General features: G+C 45.1%; 2 protein-coding genes across 2 annotated transcripts in view; one reads left to right on the plus strand and one right to left on the minus strand.

The window, feature by feature from the left end:
• Positions 1-14,751, minus strand: part of srr (serine racemase) — a 90,490-nt gene that overhangs the window by 26,789 nt on the left and 48,950 nt on the right. The window lies entirely within an intron of this gene.
• On the plus strand, positions 2,681-13,757 carry LOC130372345 (NXPE family member 3-like). Its single transcript, XM_056578319.1, has 5 exons — positions 2,681-5,103; positions 10,742-11,478; positions 11,559-11,629; positions 11,735-11,953; positions 12,063-13,757. Exons 1-5 carry the CDS (start codon positions 4,954-4,956, stop codon positions 12,605-12,607), a joined length of 1,722 nt encoding a protein of 573 aa, XP_056434294.1. The 5' UTR covers positions 2,681-4,953; the 3' UTR covers positions 12,608-13,757.

Consider the following 14,751-nt stretch of genomic DNA (forward strand, 5'->3'; position numbering starts at 1 on the left):
CCTGGGACAACTTATCGACGCCACTGGAGTCAGTGCAGACCCTGACAAGGTGGGCGCTGTGAAAGCCATGGCAGAGCCCAGTAACGTCAGTGAGGTGAGGCGCTTCTTGGGAATGACCAATCATCTGGGAAAATTCCTGCCTCACCTGGCGGAGAAAACGCGCCCTCTCAGAGATCTATTGAGGAAATCAAACATGTGGGCCTGGGGTCCACAACAGCAGCAAGCCTTTGAACAGATTAAGGCTGAGCTTACAACACCGCCGGGTCTTGCCTTGTATGACCCAAATGCAGACACACTTGTCTCAGCAGATTCATCTTCATACGGCATGGGTGCTGTTCTCCTCCAGCGACGAAATGGAAAAGACTGGAAGCCGGTGGCATATGCTTCGAGAGCCCTGAGCAACACGGAACAGCGGTATGCTCAAATCGAAAAAGAAGCTTTAGCCACAACATGGGCCTGTGAGAGATTTGCAGAGTTCCTTATAGGAAAGGACTTCCACGTAGAGACAGATCACAAGCCTTTGGTTCCCCTGCTAGGCTCAAAGAGTCTGGATGAACTGCCACCTCGCATACAGCGTCTACGTATGCGGCTGATGAGGTTCTCTTACACCATCTCACATGTGCCAGGCAAGGACATCGCCACCGCTGACGTGCTCTCCAGAGCGCCAATCGAGAACACAGCGGAGGGCTTACAGGAAGAAGAGGTGAGCCTGTACGTGGACACTGTGATGGCAAACCTGCCAGCTACAGACAAAAGACTTAAAGAAATAGAAACACATCAGGACAAAGACACTGTATCCCACACACTGAAGAGATACTGCAAGGAGGGCTGGCCTGATAAATTCTCCATACAAACAGCATTCCGTCCCTACCTGCCGTTCTCAGGTGAGCTAACAGTTAATGAGGGTTTGCTACTTTACGGCTGTAGAATAGTAATTCCAGTGTCACTTAGAGCAGAGATGCTGAACAAACTGCATGAGGGCCACCTGGGACTCACTAAATGCAGAGAGAGGGCCAAGCAATCTGTGTGGTGGCCAGGCCTTAGCAAAGACCTGACACAACTGATAGAGAACTGTGATGTTTGCAGTCGGGAGAGAACCAACTTTAGAGAAACACTGCAACCCACTGAGTTCCCAGCAAGACCATGGTCCACTGTGGGGGCAGATCTATTTCAGACAGAAAATAATAAGCACTATCTGGTCATTGTAGACTATTTTTCCAGATTCTTTGAAGTAGCCAAACTCACTTATACAACATCTGAGGCGGTGGTGGAGCACTTCAAATCCATATTTGCACGTCATGGCATACCAGATGTGGTGCGCTCAGACAATGGGCCACAATTTGCATCCGAGTACTTCAGGAAGTTTGCACGAGAGTGGGGTTTCAGTCATGTCACATCCAGCCCCCACTTCCCACAAAGCAACGGTGAGGCCGAGCGGGCCGTTAGGACAATCAAGGGTATCCTGAAGAAATCCAGTGACCCTTACCTTGGCCTCATGGCCTACCGGGCCGCTCCTCTGGCGAACGGACACAGTCCAGCAGAGCTCCTCATGGGCAGAAACATTAGAACACCTGTCCCTGTCATCCCATCTCAGCTTAACCCGGGCTGGACAGACATGAACAGTCTAAAAATAATTGAACAAGCATACAGACAGAAGCAGAAACTGAACTACGACCGTCGTCACAGAGCTCGAAACCTGCCACTCCTCCGACAAGGTGACCATGTGTGGGTCAAGGACATCCTTGAGAGAGGCACAGTGGTGTCAAATGCAGGCACTCCAAGATCCTACAATGTGGAGACACCTAGGGGCACGTTGCGAAGAAACAGGTACCATCTCTCGCCCACCCCTATTGCACCAGCAACACGCACCGACTTACCTGAGGATGGTGCATCCACTGCGGTGAACACACCTGTCACACCTGCAAATCCTTGTGACTCGGGGCAGCAGACACCAGTAAAAGAAGGACCTGTCCCTTCCAGAGTGAGAGTACCACCAGTGTACCTAAAAGACTATGACTGTACCTAAAAGACTAAGTCCATGACTGAAGAGAAAAGAGAAAGTGATGTGCAAATGTTGTAAATGTTGTTGATGCTTGTTAGAGTATCTATTTGTTGAAATTGAAAATGCAACTGTTTACATTTGACATGATTTCATAGTTCCAGTAAGACTGACATAAAGGTTAAAAGTTTGAGATTAACATAAAACAGTCTTAGTTTAAAAACCTGTTTGCTTGAAAAGATGCAAGTGTTTAGTTTAACTCTCAAGAGGAGTGAAAGAAATAATTAATGTTTTATTAACAGGAGTTTTATTGTTTTGTTATGCATTTTCTAAGACAGCATCCTTAAGTCAGAAAGGGGGATGTAGTATTAGAGGTAATACGGTAATACGTTGGAACGTTCTGTATACATGTAACCTAGGCAACGAGTGGGGGGAGGCCATTAAAAGAACGGAGTTCATACCATGCAGTCACGTCTCTACGAGTCTCCTTGATATCTTAATATGTGTTGCAAGGCCAACTGAACAATGGGTATGTGCTATTTTTCCATTGGAAGCTATCCTTTTTGCTACAGTACTACTGGAAGAGCATAATTGTAATTGGTAGGTGTGTTTAAGGTCAGTAAGCAGCTAACCAAAACAAAGTGTGTGTGTATGTGTGTGTGTGTGTGTGTGGGGGGGGGGGGCGGGGCAGACATTACATTATTACACTATTCCTTTAGATGTGAATTCAAATGGTCAATGTAGTCCTCGAAACTATGTTCTAAATGTCCACATTTTCATATATAAATATAGAATTGTAGGCAATGCACTTAACAAATAATAATAAAAAATTGGACCCCCCCAATGTCTAAACCATGGTTACGCCCTTGGACTATGGTGTTAAATTCTGCAATCCACTATCCAACTATAATCCACAACCATCAAGAGTTCCTCTTGTCGAGGTGATTTGTTTTTCTGAACTTTTATTGATAGTTCAAACTGATAATATCCTCTCTGATGAGAAGGCCTGCCAAGTCAGAAGGTTTATTCTTTTTTTTTTCTGAAATACCGCCTCTTTGGACGGTATTAGTCAGAAGTGCTAAGTAAAATGGTCAATTTAATAAAAAAAATGAAAGTCATACATATCTTTAAGCCGGGAAAACGGCATACATAGGAAAACAACCACACTGTCAACAGCAGCAGAAATATCTGGTAGAAAAAATGTAAGAGAAGAGAATAGCTAAGACAGACACAATATGGCCAAAAGAGGCAACGTTTGATTCAGTACTGTGTGGGGAGATGGAAGTAATGACAAAAAACTACAAGCATAAGAAAAAAAGGAAAGAAGGCTCTAGCGAAAAGGGAAAGGAGATAATATAGTATTGGCATTGTTCAGAAAGGACGGAGGGCTACGGAGGCAGAGAGAAAAGGCAGCAAGGGAACAGGTGTAGTGGATTCCCGGAGCAAGTATTGACAAAAGATCTCAGCTTCTTCTTATCCACACACACGCACAACAGTTTCTTTGTTCGAGGTTTCCACCCACAATCAACCATGAGTTTGTCTAACCACATTATCAACAAAATAATTTTGGACACCAGTCTGAGGTCAGCACGCATTAACCCCATAGCTTCCTGCTCCTATCATGGGTTCCACCATCTGTTCTGACCCCAGACTCCCAGGCACCGTGTGTTTTTCTACCATTAAGATATACAGGCCTAATAATAATCATAGTTTACCATAGAATATAATCATTAATTTCTACCACACTGGTTAGCGGGTTTGTTAAAGAAGTAGAATCACCACATTGCAAGGCACATCCACCACCCTACAACACAGGTTTATCAGAAGAAGGAAGCAGCAGGGATCCTGAACCACAGAGAGGGACAGCAGCATCAGGTCAAATGGATTGGTAAGTAGGCGCAAAGCCGAGTGCGATGGCACCAGTGGTCCAGCGTGCCCCGCCACAAACATTCTTTCCCCAAGCTCCGCCCCACGTGTTCCCTCCCATAGCACAACAGCCTCAGAGCCAACAGGCCCCTGCACTATCCGATGTTAATGTATACTCACAGGGGGGTGGGGATCCGAACGAGAGAAACAGACAAGAGTCAGGATAGGGGACCACAAGGATGCTTTAGATACAGCCAGCAGCGGGGACCCCCTAGTCAGTGCCCAGGGCCTGTGTTGTGTTGGAGATTTAACGAGGAGGGTCACATCAGAAATAGTTTGCACTGTCCCCTTCCCCCAATGCAGCAAAGAGTCCAGAATATGTTATCACCGTACTCTACCGCATGATTAATGTTATACTGTGAAGCCATAGGCCTGTTTTTGGGTCAGCCTGTTTTACATTTGTTGTTATTTGCACATTATGCCTATAAGTGTAGGCTATTTGCACTGTTGCAATGCAGTTTTTTATTTTTTTTTATAATACTTGACATGTTTCAAACAGGCACCACTATTGTTTTATATCTGTTGTTAAAGCACAGCTGTGCTTCGTTGAGCAAAAAAAAAAAACTAAACCTAAATAAATGGTTAATGGTGAATTCTTGTGGCGTGAAGTTAAAACTACACACTTTACCCGTTTTGTTCAAAATATCGTTATAATATTGTACATCGCCATTCTAACAAACGAGCTATGAGTTTTGGTCCATATCGCCCAGCCTTATGACAATGAGCAGAAACCTCATGGAGACTTCACTAGTCTCCACAAGTGCGCAGATAGATGAGCAACGTTAACTTCAGTCCACTAGGTAGGCTGGTAGATTGATATAAACGACAAATATGACAAAAAAGGTTAGTCAACACCTTTTTTCCATGACAAAGTTGACGAGCAAAATATAGCCACGTTGAAGCTTTCAGAGTCAAACCGCAAGCATACGACCCATCAAACCGGTGTGTGTGTCAACATAGATAGATAGACAGACCAGCTGGCAGCACTTCCCATTTATTTTTACATAGGCTCTGACACTACAACCACCATGATGACCGAGGAACACAAAGCGGCAGCTAACCCTGGGCGACCGAAGGGGGTCCCCGTGTGTCGACGTCTGCCCAGAAGTGCCGTCATCTTCCTTCTCCTCGCACTCTCTGGTCTCATCTTCCTGTGGCGCAACATTCTCACTCTGGAGGTTAGTGTTGCATTGGTCATAAGTGTGTGTGTTACCAAGTGACATTTAGCTTAACACTACAATTTGTTGTCCTCAGGGGTGGACTGGGACAGAAAGTCAGCCCTGGCATTTTCTGTCCAGACCAGCCCACTACATTATCAGCACTAGGGGTGGGACGAGATGAACGGGAAGAAGCCTGTATGTACTTGATTAAAACAATTTAATCAAGTACATCCATCCAATAATAGTACAACACTGTAAATAGCAGTTGTCGCTTTTTACTGTTTTTGTTTTTCAAGTTTGTGTCTCTGGTGCTGCTGACAAAACAGATGTGAAACCCGAACAGGAAGTTAACGGACCTCCTGTGGTCGCTGCATCTCCATCCCCCATATCTACAGATCTATAAAACCCTTGTTAAATATCACACTTGATCCAACGCTAAATTCTCTCTTGCAGTTTTTAGTCTGTGACTGTGAAAATCTTTTGGGGTAATTAGTTAAAACCAGACTCGGACAATAATAACAAAATATCTCGACAAATAATCTAAATAGAAACATATTACAGACAGTAGCAGCATTAGAGCTGAAACTCATTTGTTTTAACGGTGACTCAGTCATTATGAAACCATAAATAGAGAATTGAAAAAATATATTATCTATAGCTGTATGAAAGTCTAAGACATGAATTACAGGTTTAAATATATACGCATTCTCATATACGTGTATGTGCACATGTATGTTTACATGTGCACAAACACGCATGAGAATGCATATCTATTCAGACCTGTAATTCATGTCTTAGACTTTTCAAACGGCTATAGGTAAAAAAAATTGTATTCTCTATTTATGGTTACAAAAACGTACTTCCTCGTCCGCAGCCAGCCAGCTACACTCCTCACCAAATTCATGACTTGCAAAAAAACTGCAAACAGAACTTGTACTCAGTATCTGTGTACTGACAAGTATATGTAGCCAATAGCCATGTAGCCTTTTTTGATGTAGTGACACTTGGTGACAAATTTATCTGTCATGAAGGATGACTTAAGTCTCCAAAGAGCCCCAAGGCCTACCTGCATAACTGTTAATTGAACTTAAAAGATATGCAGATGTTTGAAATTAACATCAATATGAAAATGGCTACTTTGAATCACGTTAGGCTGGAAAAACGGGACATATGCCCAATCTGGCAACACAAACCGAAACTAGACATAGACCTACTCGCGCTCACACATGTGTTCGCTGTTGACTCGTGGTTGCTATGACTACAGCCAGAGCTACAGCACAAAACAGCCAATTACAAATGTCCGACGTACAGCCAATCGCAATGTACGCCCATTCAATCGTACAGCCAATGATATTGTGTAACGTAATCAGCAGACGACGGACCCCGAGCCGATCTGGAAGCCGAGCCGATATGGTACTTACACCGGCACCAAATAGGTCTGTCAATTTTGAACATTTAACTTCCATCGCCAGAGGCTTATGTCGCCGTTTTTCAGCACCACCCGGGCGTTTTCAGCTCCGTACCGGCTCCCGCGACTCCGGCCCATGCCATGAGGTCCCGCCCACCCTGGTTTGTGTTGTGATTGACAGCACTGCCAGGACTCCCTGAGCCAGTCAGCCCATGATTGATTGACAATGACAAACATAGACCAATAATATGCGTCGATGCTGGCAACACACCGCTAACCCTCTGTAGCCCATTGGCCGGCCCAATTGGAGGGAATTTAGAGAGAGAGGAAAAAAGAAAACATAGCGGACCGGACCGGCCCACATTGGGTCAACGGCCCACCGGGACGATGCCCGGTATGCCAGATGGCCAGTCCACCCCTGGTTGTCCTTAATTATATTTTGCATTGCAATTTGCTGCTGCCCCTACTGAATTAACATAAAAAATACACCTTAATAACAGCCAGTCTTTTAATTTATCACACTTTGGAAGGCACTCAAGGCGCTATGCAGAGTAGGGCTGTGCCTTTTGAGGAAAAACCAAGTTTTAACGGATATCGAATATCAAGCAACTTGTTTGGAAGATTATCCGTTTCCCTCATCATCTCAGACCCATAGCCGCGCCCCTTTATTTGTCCACATTTTCCTAATTAGCCCATGCCAATCAGTTAATCACTCCCTGCCCTGCCACTGACTATTTAAGCCCCACCTGCTGTGACCAGACCCCTTTCCGTTGTTCATAGACACTGAACACCTTGAGAGCTGGGCCTTTGAACTCCTTGTGTTATATACTGATAAATGTGTTTGTTTTGTGGTCAATGAATTTCGTCTCTACACTAACTTTTTTTTTCAGGAGCACTCGTGCCCCTAAGTTAAAAAATGTAGGAGCACAGAAAAAAAAATGGGGGCACAATAGGTTTTTGTTTAGAACATTTATTAGCGTGCAGAAATTGCACACACCAACAGCACCAATTTACTAAAGCAAAATTAAGACAAATAAATAGACAAGATTACATTTAGGCTACACAAAACAGCACCAATTTCGGCTTCCACCGTACCAGGGTTATTGGGCTGGGACTGGGTGCGATTTATATAGAAATCGGGACAGCGAGAATGCCTAGTGGACTCGATGTGTTTCACCACAGCATCGCGTTTCAGATTAGGGTTCCCCGTTATAAACAGAGAGGAGCCATTGCCGATGGGGCTTCCTTACAAAATGTATAGACTTAGCATCATAAACTAGCCACCCGAAATCCTTCAACCAGTCGGGGGTTGAATTTATAGACTTTATCGACTACAGTAACAGCTTTAACTTTCTCCACGCAGTCTATTCATAATACTGTAATGACCACGGAAATGGCAATGAATGAAGTATTGATTACAAAGAGATTTAGATACCTAATAAACCGTTGGAACACACAAGACTGGTAACCATAGCAACGTAGGTAAACCCTCCCGTAGCGCTCTCCGCGCTACGGCCATCCGGAGGCGCACAGAGCTTTTGGCCGTGATATTATGTATACAATACAATACAATTATATTATATACTATTCTATATAGAGCATGGGGAGTCGCAAACGGCAACAATCACTTTCTCCTCCATGCTGCGGTTCAGCCCGGACTGCACTGCAGGGAACGGTTGGCCGGTTGAAAACTGATTGGCTGTTACGTTGCGCACGTCACTCAGTGGCCACGCTGTTGAACGCTGATTGGCTGTCATCACGCGTATGTCGCGGCAAAGTTTAACTGTGTGTTCACACCAAATGCGACGGGGCGACAGGATCCCATACAAAGTGAACGTATGGATGCGTATCGGGCGAATTTTTCGCGAGAGAAAACCGGCGACAAGTTCTGATTTATCGCGCCACACTTTCGCCGTGCACAGGCGAGGGCTTTCACGAGGATTTGTGGCGCGACAAATTAGCTCGAGTTGAAATATTTGAACTTTGACGCGAATTTCGCGTGATGAAAGCCAACCAGCGTTCAACAGCGTGGCCACTGAGTCACATGTGTAACGTAACAGCCGATCAGCGTTCAACCGTCAAACTCAGTGCAGTGCAGTCCGGGGTGACCTGCAGCATGGAGGAGAAAGTGAATGTTGCCGTTTGCGACTCCCGGAGCTCTATATATAATATAATATTTGTATGCATAATATCACGGCCAAAAGCTCTGTGCGCCTCCGGATGGCCGTAGCGCGGGGAGCTCTCATAGGGATTGGGCTTCTCTGGGTTTGTTTACCCGCGTTGCTATGTTTCCGGTCTTGTGTGTTCCAACGGTTTATTAGGTAGGCCTATCTAATAAATCTCTGTCTATTCAATACTTCATTCATTCAACTAACTGTTAGTAAACTATAAGATCATTTTATTTAGTTAAAATATTTTACAAAAACAGTCTGAAACAGACATTATAATGTTCTTTATCAATATTCAACTTACTGCTGGATGAGATGGCAAACAATGAAATAAAAACCAAGCAGTCTAATCATAGACGGTAAAAAATGCGCTACACATCATGGCATTTTAAAAACCAATTAGATTATACATATTCGAATGCTGATATTGCCCATCATATTGAAATGCATATTCGAATATCGAATATAAAGGGACAGCCCTAATTGAGAGTGTGTTTTTTGGGGGAAATCCCACCTCCTCCTCTACCAGTGTGTAGCATCCACCTCGGTGATGCATGCAACTGGTATTCGCCATAAACCTATGGAGTTAGAATCATGCCAAAACCCCACACACGTACGCAAAACGTGTTTTACTCACGCACAACGATTCACACACACGCTCAGTGTTGTTTGCAAATACAAAACATCATTCACAAACTAATGCATTTTGCTTCAGAAACAATTACAGTATGTTTTACACATACAAAGAAACATATTTCTTCAATTACAAAAAGATATCTTCCAAGTACAAAAAAAAATCCTTGAAGTACACAAAACAATTCTACAAGTACGGAACGCTGAAAGTTGCACGTGGATCTGAAGACATTTGCGCGTGGATGAGTAAGGCGGAAAATTAGTGCCAAAAGTCACGTGACAAACAAATGTCCTGTGATTCACACTACACAACAGCAGGTTATTCTGATTCAGATTTTATTTGTCACATACACAATACATTGCAGTGAAATGAACCAGTTACATTCCGTCCAAGAAACATAAAAGACAGTGTGGGGAGACAGGACGGAGAGACTGTCAGGCGCTTGTTCAACAAGAACCATGCGGCCCGCGTTAGATAAGAAAGTTTAAGGTGGCGCTGTTGAGTCAGTTTAAGGCCGCCAGGACGATCTTTTTTCTCCCCAAAATCTTTATTTGATGCCGGCCAACCATGTGTGGATTCTATGGAAAGCCAAGAAGGCCACTAACTGGCCCTAGAATGGCGCGGTAAAAGTGCTAAACCGCACGGAAACCGTACGGAATCCGTGTGGTTTTGCCGGAACAGCGCCTCCTGCTGTTGTGTAGTGTGAATAACAGGACATTTGTTTGTCACGTGACTTTTGGCACTCATTTTCCGCCTTGCTGATCCACGCGCAAATGCCTTCAGATCCACGCGCAACTTTCAGCGTTCCGTACTTGTCGAATTGTTTGTGTACTTGAAGGATTTTTTTTTGTACTTGAAACATTTTTGCTTGTTCTTGAGAGATTTTAGTTTGTACTTGGAGGATATCTTTTTGTAATTGAAGAAATATGTTTCTTTGTATGTGTAAAACATAATGTTTTTGTTTCTGAAGCAAAATGCATTAGTTTGTGAATTATGTTTTGTGTTTGCAAACCACACTGAGCGTGTGTGTGAATCGTGGTGCGTGAGTAAAACACGTTTTGTGTGTGTGTGAATCGTTGTGCTTAAGTAAAACACGTTTTGCGTGTGTGTGGGGTTTTGGCATGATTCTAACTCCATATAAACCTCCCCAAACGATGGCTAGTGGAGAGGTGATGAATGAGTGTGTGAGCAAGCACAACCCAAACTAAATTAATTCCGTCCCTCTGTTTTGGCTGAAAAAACGTATTTGTCTCGTGTCCGCATCGCTAAAAGATGAATGCTCCGCAAACAGAGTGCGCAAACTGCCCGTCCACAGCAACATGAAGGCAAAAGGCTGTCTACAAGTTGTGCTTTAGTTATCAACACTACCTGATGGCGCGTTCAGCCTCACTTTAAACAGGCCCTCCTCAGAACCTGAGTTACAACACAGCGTCTATGCTTTTGCAGCCCCAGAACAGCAACCACACTGTCCTCGCCCAGAAGGTGCCCCTCCCTCCGTACAACAACCACACCTTCTGCAGCCACTTGGAGCCCACCCCCGACGAAGCCCTGGAAGACCGCGCCCTCCTCGACGCCATCGACTGGCCCAAGCCCCCCGCCCCCGCGTCGCTCAACCAGACCAGCGCCCCCGGCCACAGCCTGTTCGCCATTCTGCCCTCCAAGGGCGGGAGGGAGCGGCGTGTGGGGGACCAGCTTGAGGCCCTGGTCCAGATGCTGGACTTCCAGGGCCGTCCCAAGCACTACGGGGGGGACTTCCTGGTGGCACGGCTGCACTCCCCGGAGCTGGGGGCAGGAGTGGCGGGCACGGTTGTGGACCACCTCAACGGCTCCTACTCGGCACTGTTCCCCCTGCTGTGGGAGGGTCCGGCCCAGGTGACGATCACCATGGTGCACTCCAGCGAGGCGGTGGCCGTGCTGCGGCGGCTCCGGGAGCAGCGGTCCGACCGCTTCTTCTTCCAGAGTCTGTTTCGCTCGGGCGAGCGGTCTGAGACCTCCGTGTGCAACATGTGCCTGCCGCACAATCGGCCGCAGGAGCCGCTGTGCAACTACACAGACCTCCACACCGGAGAGCCCTGGTACTGCTTGAAGCCCAAGCGGCTGAGCTGTGACACCAGGATCAACCATTTCAAGGGAGGCTACAAGAAGGACCTCGTCACCCACAAAGAAGCGCTGCTCTTTCAGAGGTCAGGCGCTGAACCCTGCTTTATCCTTCATTTATAACTTTGGGAATGTTTTTATCCTTGTTTGTTTTTATTACTCACAGCCGTGTTAACATCAAAGTTGTCATCCATGAGTCAGGACCGGATCGGATAGATGTGCTTCCAAAGAAGATAGGTACACAATCATTGCTATGCTTAATGGAGGAGGTTGCTTATGTGGTGGTGGTGCCCACTTGTATGTATTTCATCTTGTGACACTTGTTTCATTCTCATATCCTAGATGACCAAGAATTAAAAAACCGCAGCATCGAACCAGGGCCGGTCAAGTACAATCCTTCTGGGTATTACTACAAAGGCTCCTGGAGGTCATTCGATGGAACACCTGTTCGCCAGTTTGACGCCAAATCGATCACCCAGTGCCTGACTGGCAAGATGATCAATATGTACGGAGACTCCACGATGAGGCAGTGGTTTGAGTACCTCAGAGCGTTTGTACCAGGTGAGCACCGACACCCATCTCTCTGTGCCAACGATTCTGTGGCCATTCCTCATGTCCCATTGATCATTTCCAATGTCCGCGTTCATTCCGTCTCTCCTACAAACCAAAGAGTTCAACCTGCGCAGCCCAGCGCAGGCAGGGCCCTTCATGGCGGTGGACTGTAAACACAACATCCTGTTGAAGTACCGCTGTCACGGCCCGCCCATCGGCTTCTCCACCGTCAGAGCCAGCGAGCTCCGCTATGTGGCCAATGAGCTGGACCGCTTGCCTGGAGGCCCCAACACCGTGGTGGCTCTCAGCCTCTGGGCCCACTTCAGCCCCTTCCCAGTGGAGGTATACATCCGCCGCATGCGGCATATCCGCCGGGCGCTTGAACGGCTCCTGGCCCGGGGCCCCGGCACCCTGGTGATCATCCGGTCACCTAACTTAAGGGCCCTGGACAAGGAGATGAGCCTGAACCACAGCGACTGGTTCTCGCTGCAGCTCGACAGGGTTCTCAGGAACATGTTCATGGGCCTGGCTGTTGTGTTTGTGGACGCCTGGGAGATGACCTTAGCCCATCATAGCGCCCACAATATCCACCCGCCCCCGGACATCATCAAGAACATGATCAGTCTCATCCTGACTCAGGTGTGTCCTGCAAAGAAGAGCTAGTGGCAAAGGCAAGGCAAGGCAAGGCAACTTTATTTATATAGCACTTTTCATACACAAGGCAGACTCAAAGTGCTTCACATATAAACATTGTCATACAATAAAATAAAATAATAGATAAGTAAAAGAAAAACATATGCAAAGAAATGGGTAAAATAGAAAATAAAGGCAAAGTTAAAAAAGCTTTTTAGAAAGTGCAATGTATTTAAGATTTAGCAGAAAGCTACAGCAAACATAAAAGTCAAAGAAAGAAAGAAGGAAAGTTGGAAGAGGCGTGCCGTCCCAGTGCTTGCAACATCGTTGGGTTATCCTGATTCTCTTGCCATGAACAAGTTACTTGTTACTCTTACTTTTTACAAAGGGGTATTTTTTTTTATACGAGGAGCTTTGCATAAAGAGGCCTCTTGTAAAGCTCCATGAACTGGATTTAAATAGACCTGATTGTGGAGCAGGTAGGCGTTGAGCACCATCCTTAAGGATGCCTACAGGCAGAGGCGTCGTCAGCCCCTTTTTACTGGGGCACGTGCCCCAGTAAAAGTCTCCAGTGCCCCAGTAAAAAATTATTAAATTAATCTGCAGAAGCGCCGCACTCGCTATGGAATCGACAGGATTCATCAAGTACATCTCCTGCTGCCTCGGGAGTCTTCAGTCGAGCCTGCCTCTTACCAGCCAATCAAAAAACGAAAGGGGCTACATAAAAGCCAATCAGAAAATAGCCCTATTGTATCTGGGTAAGATTTAACGCAACAACCAATGAAAAAAATCAGTTATTTACGGATTCGTCCACGTGACTCTTCTGAATGTTTCAGTGGTAAAGTGTGTAAAGTATGACCAAGTGTTTCTTTCTGTTCAATAGTCTAGATAGAACTTTATCAATCCCCTGTAGGAGAAATTTGTTAATAAAACAATGGTAAAAAAAATAAGGAATCTCCCACTTCCGGCTTCCATGAAAGAGAACCATACTAATTCACACAATAGCGTTGATGCAAATCCAGCATTAAAGGTTAATTTAAGGAAGTTCTCTCCAGTCACGCTGAAACTAGTTTGCTAGTAGTAGCGCTTTAATTTGCAGTGTAAGAGAATTCTGAGAAATCTGAATGCTGACAAAATTCTCAGAATTCTGACACTGCAATTTATTTGCACGCTACGACTAGTGAACTACTTTAAAAAAAACTCGACACTGCGACCAGGCGACAAATGACTGGTGAGAAGCTTCTTAAATTAACCTTTAATGCTAGATTTGCAGCACTTTAATTCCCGTCAACTTTGTTTTCTAACACCAGCATTTCCACAACTATGCTCATGTTCGTGACTGCTATAGCCCTACAAAACCATTTATAGTGCATCTATTTTTCTGCTGGGTAATGCAGCTTTAATTTGGGCTCTGATTCTGAATAAATGCCGCTGCTGAACTGTGTGAATAAATAAAGGGAACTGAAATCTAAAGAAGACACGTGGTTTTGATGTAGGCCTACCGTGAATTCCAGCTGAAAGTGGAACATTGCTGCCATCAGGGGAAATTAATGTAACCTAGGCATATTGTAAGTAGCTTTCAATTCCTTGTTTTTTTGTTGATCATGTTTCGTTGGAAACCACGGGAGCTGGAAACAGCCCAGAGTAAGTCATCTCCTTTTTTAACGTTACAACAAATTCACAACTTGTTTGACACAAACAATGACAACTTGATTGCTGTTAAAGAATGTTGCCCACATAATTAGCACCAGTTTTTCAATACTGAGCGTCTGTAGCCTGTAGTTTTATAACACACACACACACACACACACACACACACACACACACACACACACACACACACACACACACACACACACACACGGAAAATGAATAATGAATGAAAAATTGTCTGTCTTCAAAACTTGAGGAAGTTTTAGTGGACAAAAACTTCCTTAACACAAAAAAGGAAATTATGGATATACAGGGTGTTTTTAACATATATGGATCCAACAATGTTCCCAACACTGACACAGATAATTCAGATCATTGCACTCACAATTCCTGTAAACAGTTGTAGTTGTGAGCGATCTTTCAGTGTGTCGAGAAGGCTCCACACCTGGCTTAGGTCAACCAAGGAAGGCTTCACCAACTTTCTCTTTTGTCCATTGAAAAGGAGCAACTATGCAAAGTGA

Source organism: Gadus chalcogrammus, chromosome 19, assembly GCF_026213295.1.
Source record: "Gadus chalcogrammus isolate NIFS_2021 chromosome 19, NIFS_Gcha_1.0, whole genome shotgun sequence".
Classification (NCBI taxonomy): domain Eukaryota; kingdom Metazoa; phylum Chordata; class Actinopteri; order Gadiformes; family Gadidae; genus Gadus; species Gadus chalcogrammus.

What these genes read in the sequence shown, in the direction of transcription:
- LOC130372345 (XM_056578319.1), top strand. Translation starts at nt 4,954, where the DNA reads ATGATGACCGAGGAACACAAAGCGGCAGCTAACCCTGGGCGACCGAAG. An exon ending in GCAACATTCTCACTCTGGAG is followed by an intron (nt 5,104 to 10,741) that starts GTTAGTGTTGCA and finishes ATGCTTTTGCAG; the next exon opens with CCCCAGAACAGCAACCACAC. An exon ending in CCTCAGAGCGTTTGTACCAG is followed by an intron (nt 11,954 to 12,062) that starts GTGAGCACCGAC and finishes TACAAACCAAAG; the next exon opens with AGTTCAACCTGCGCAGCCCA.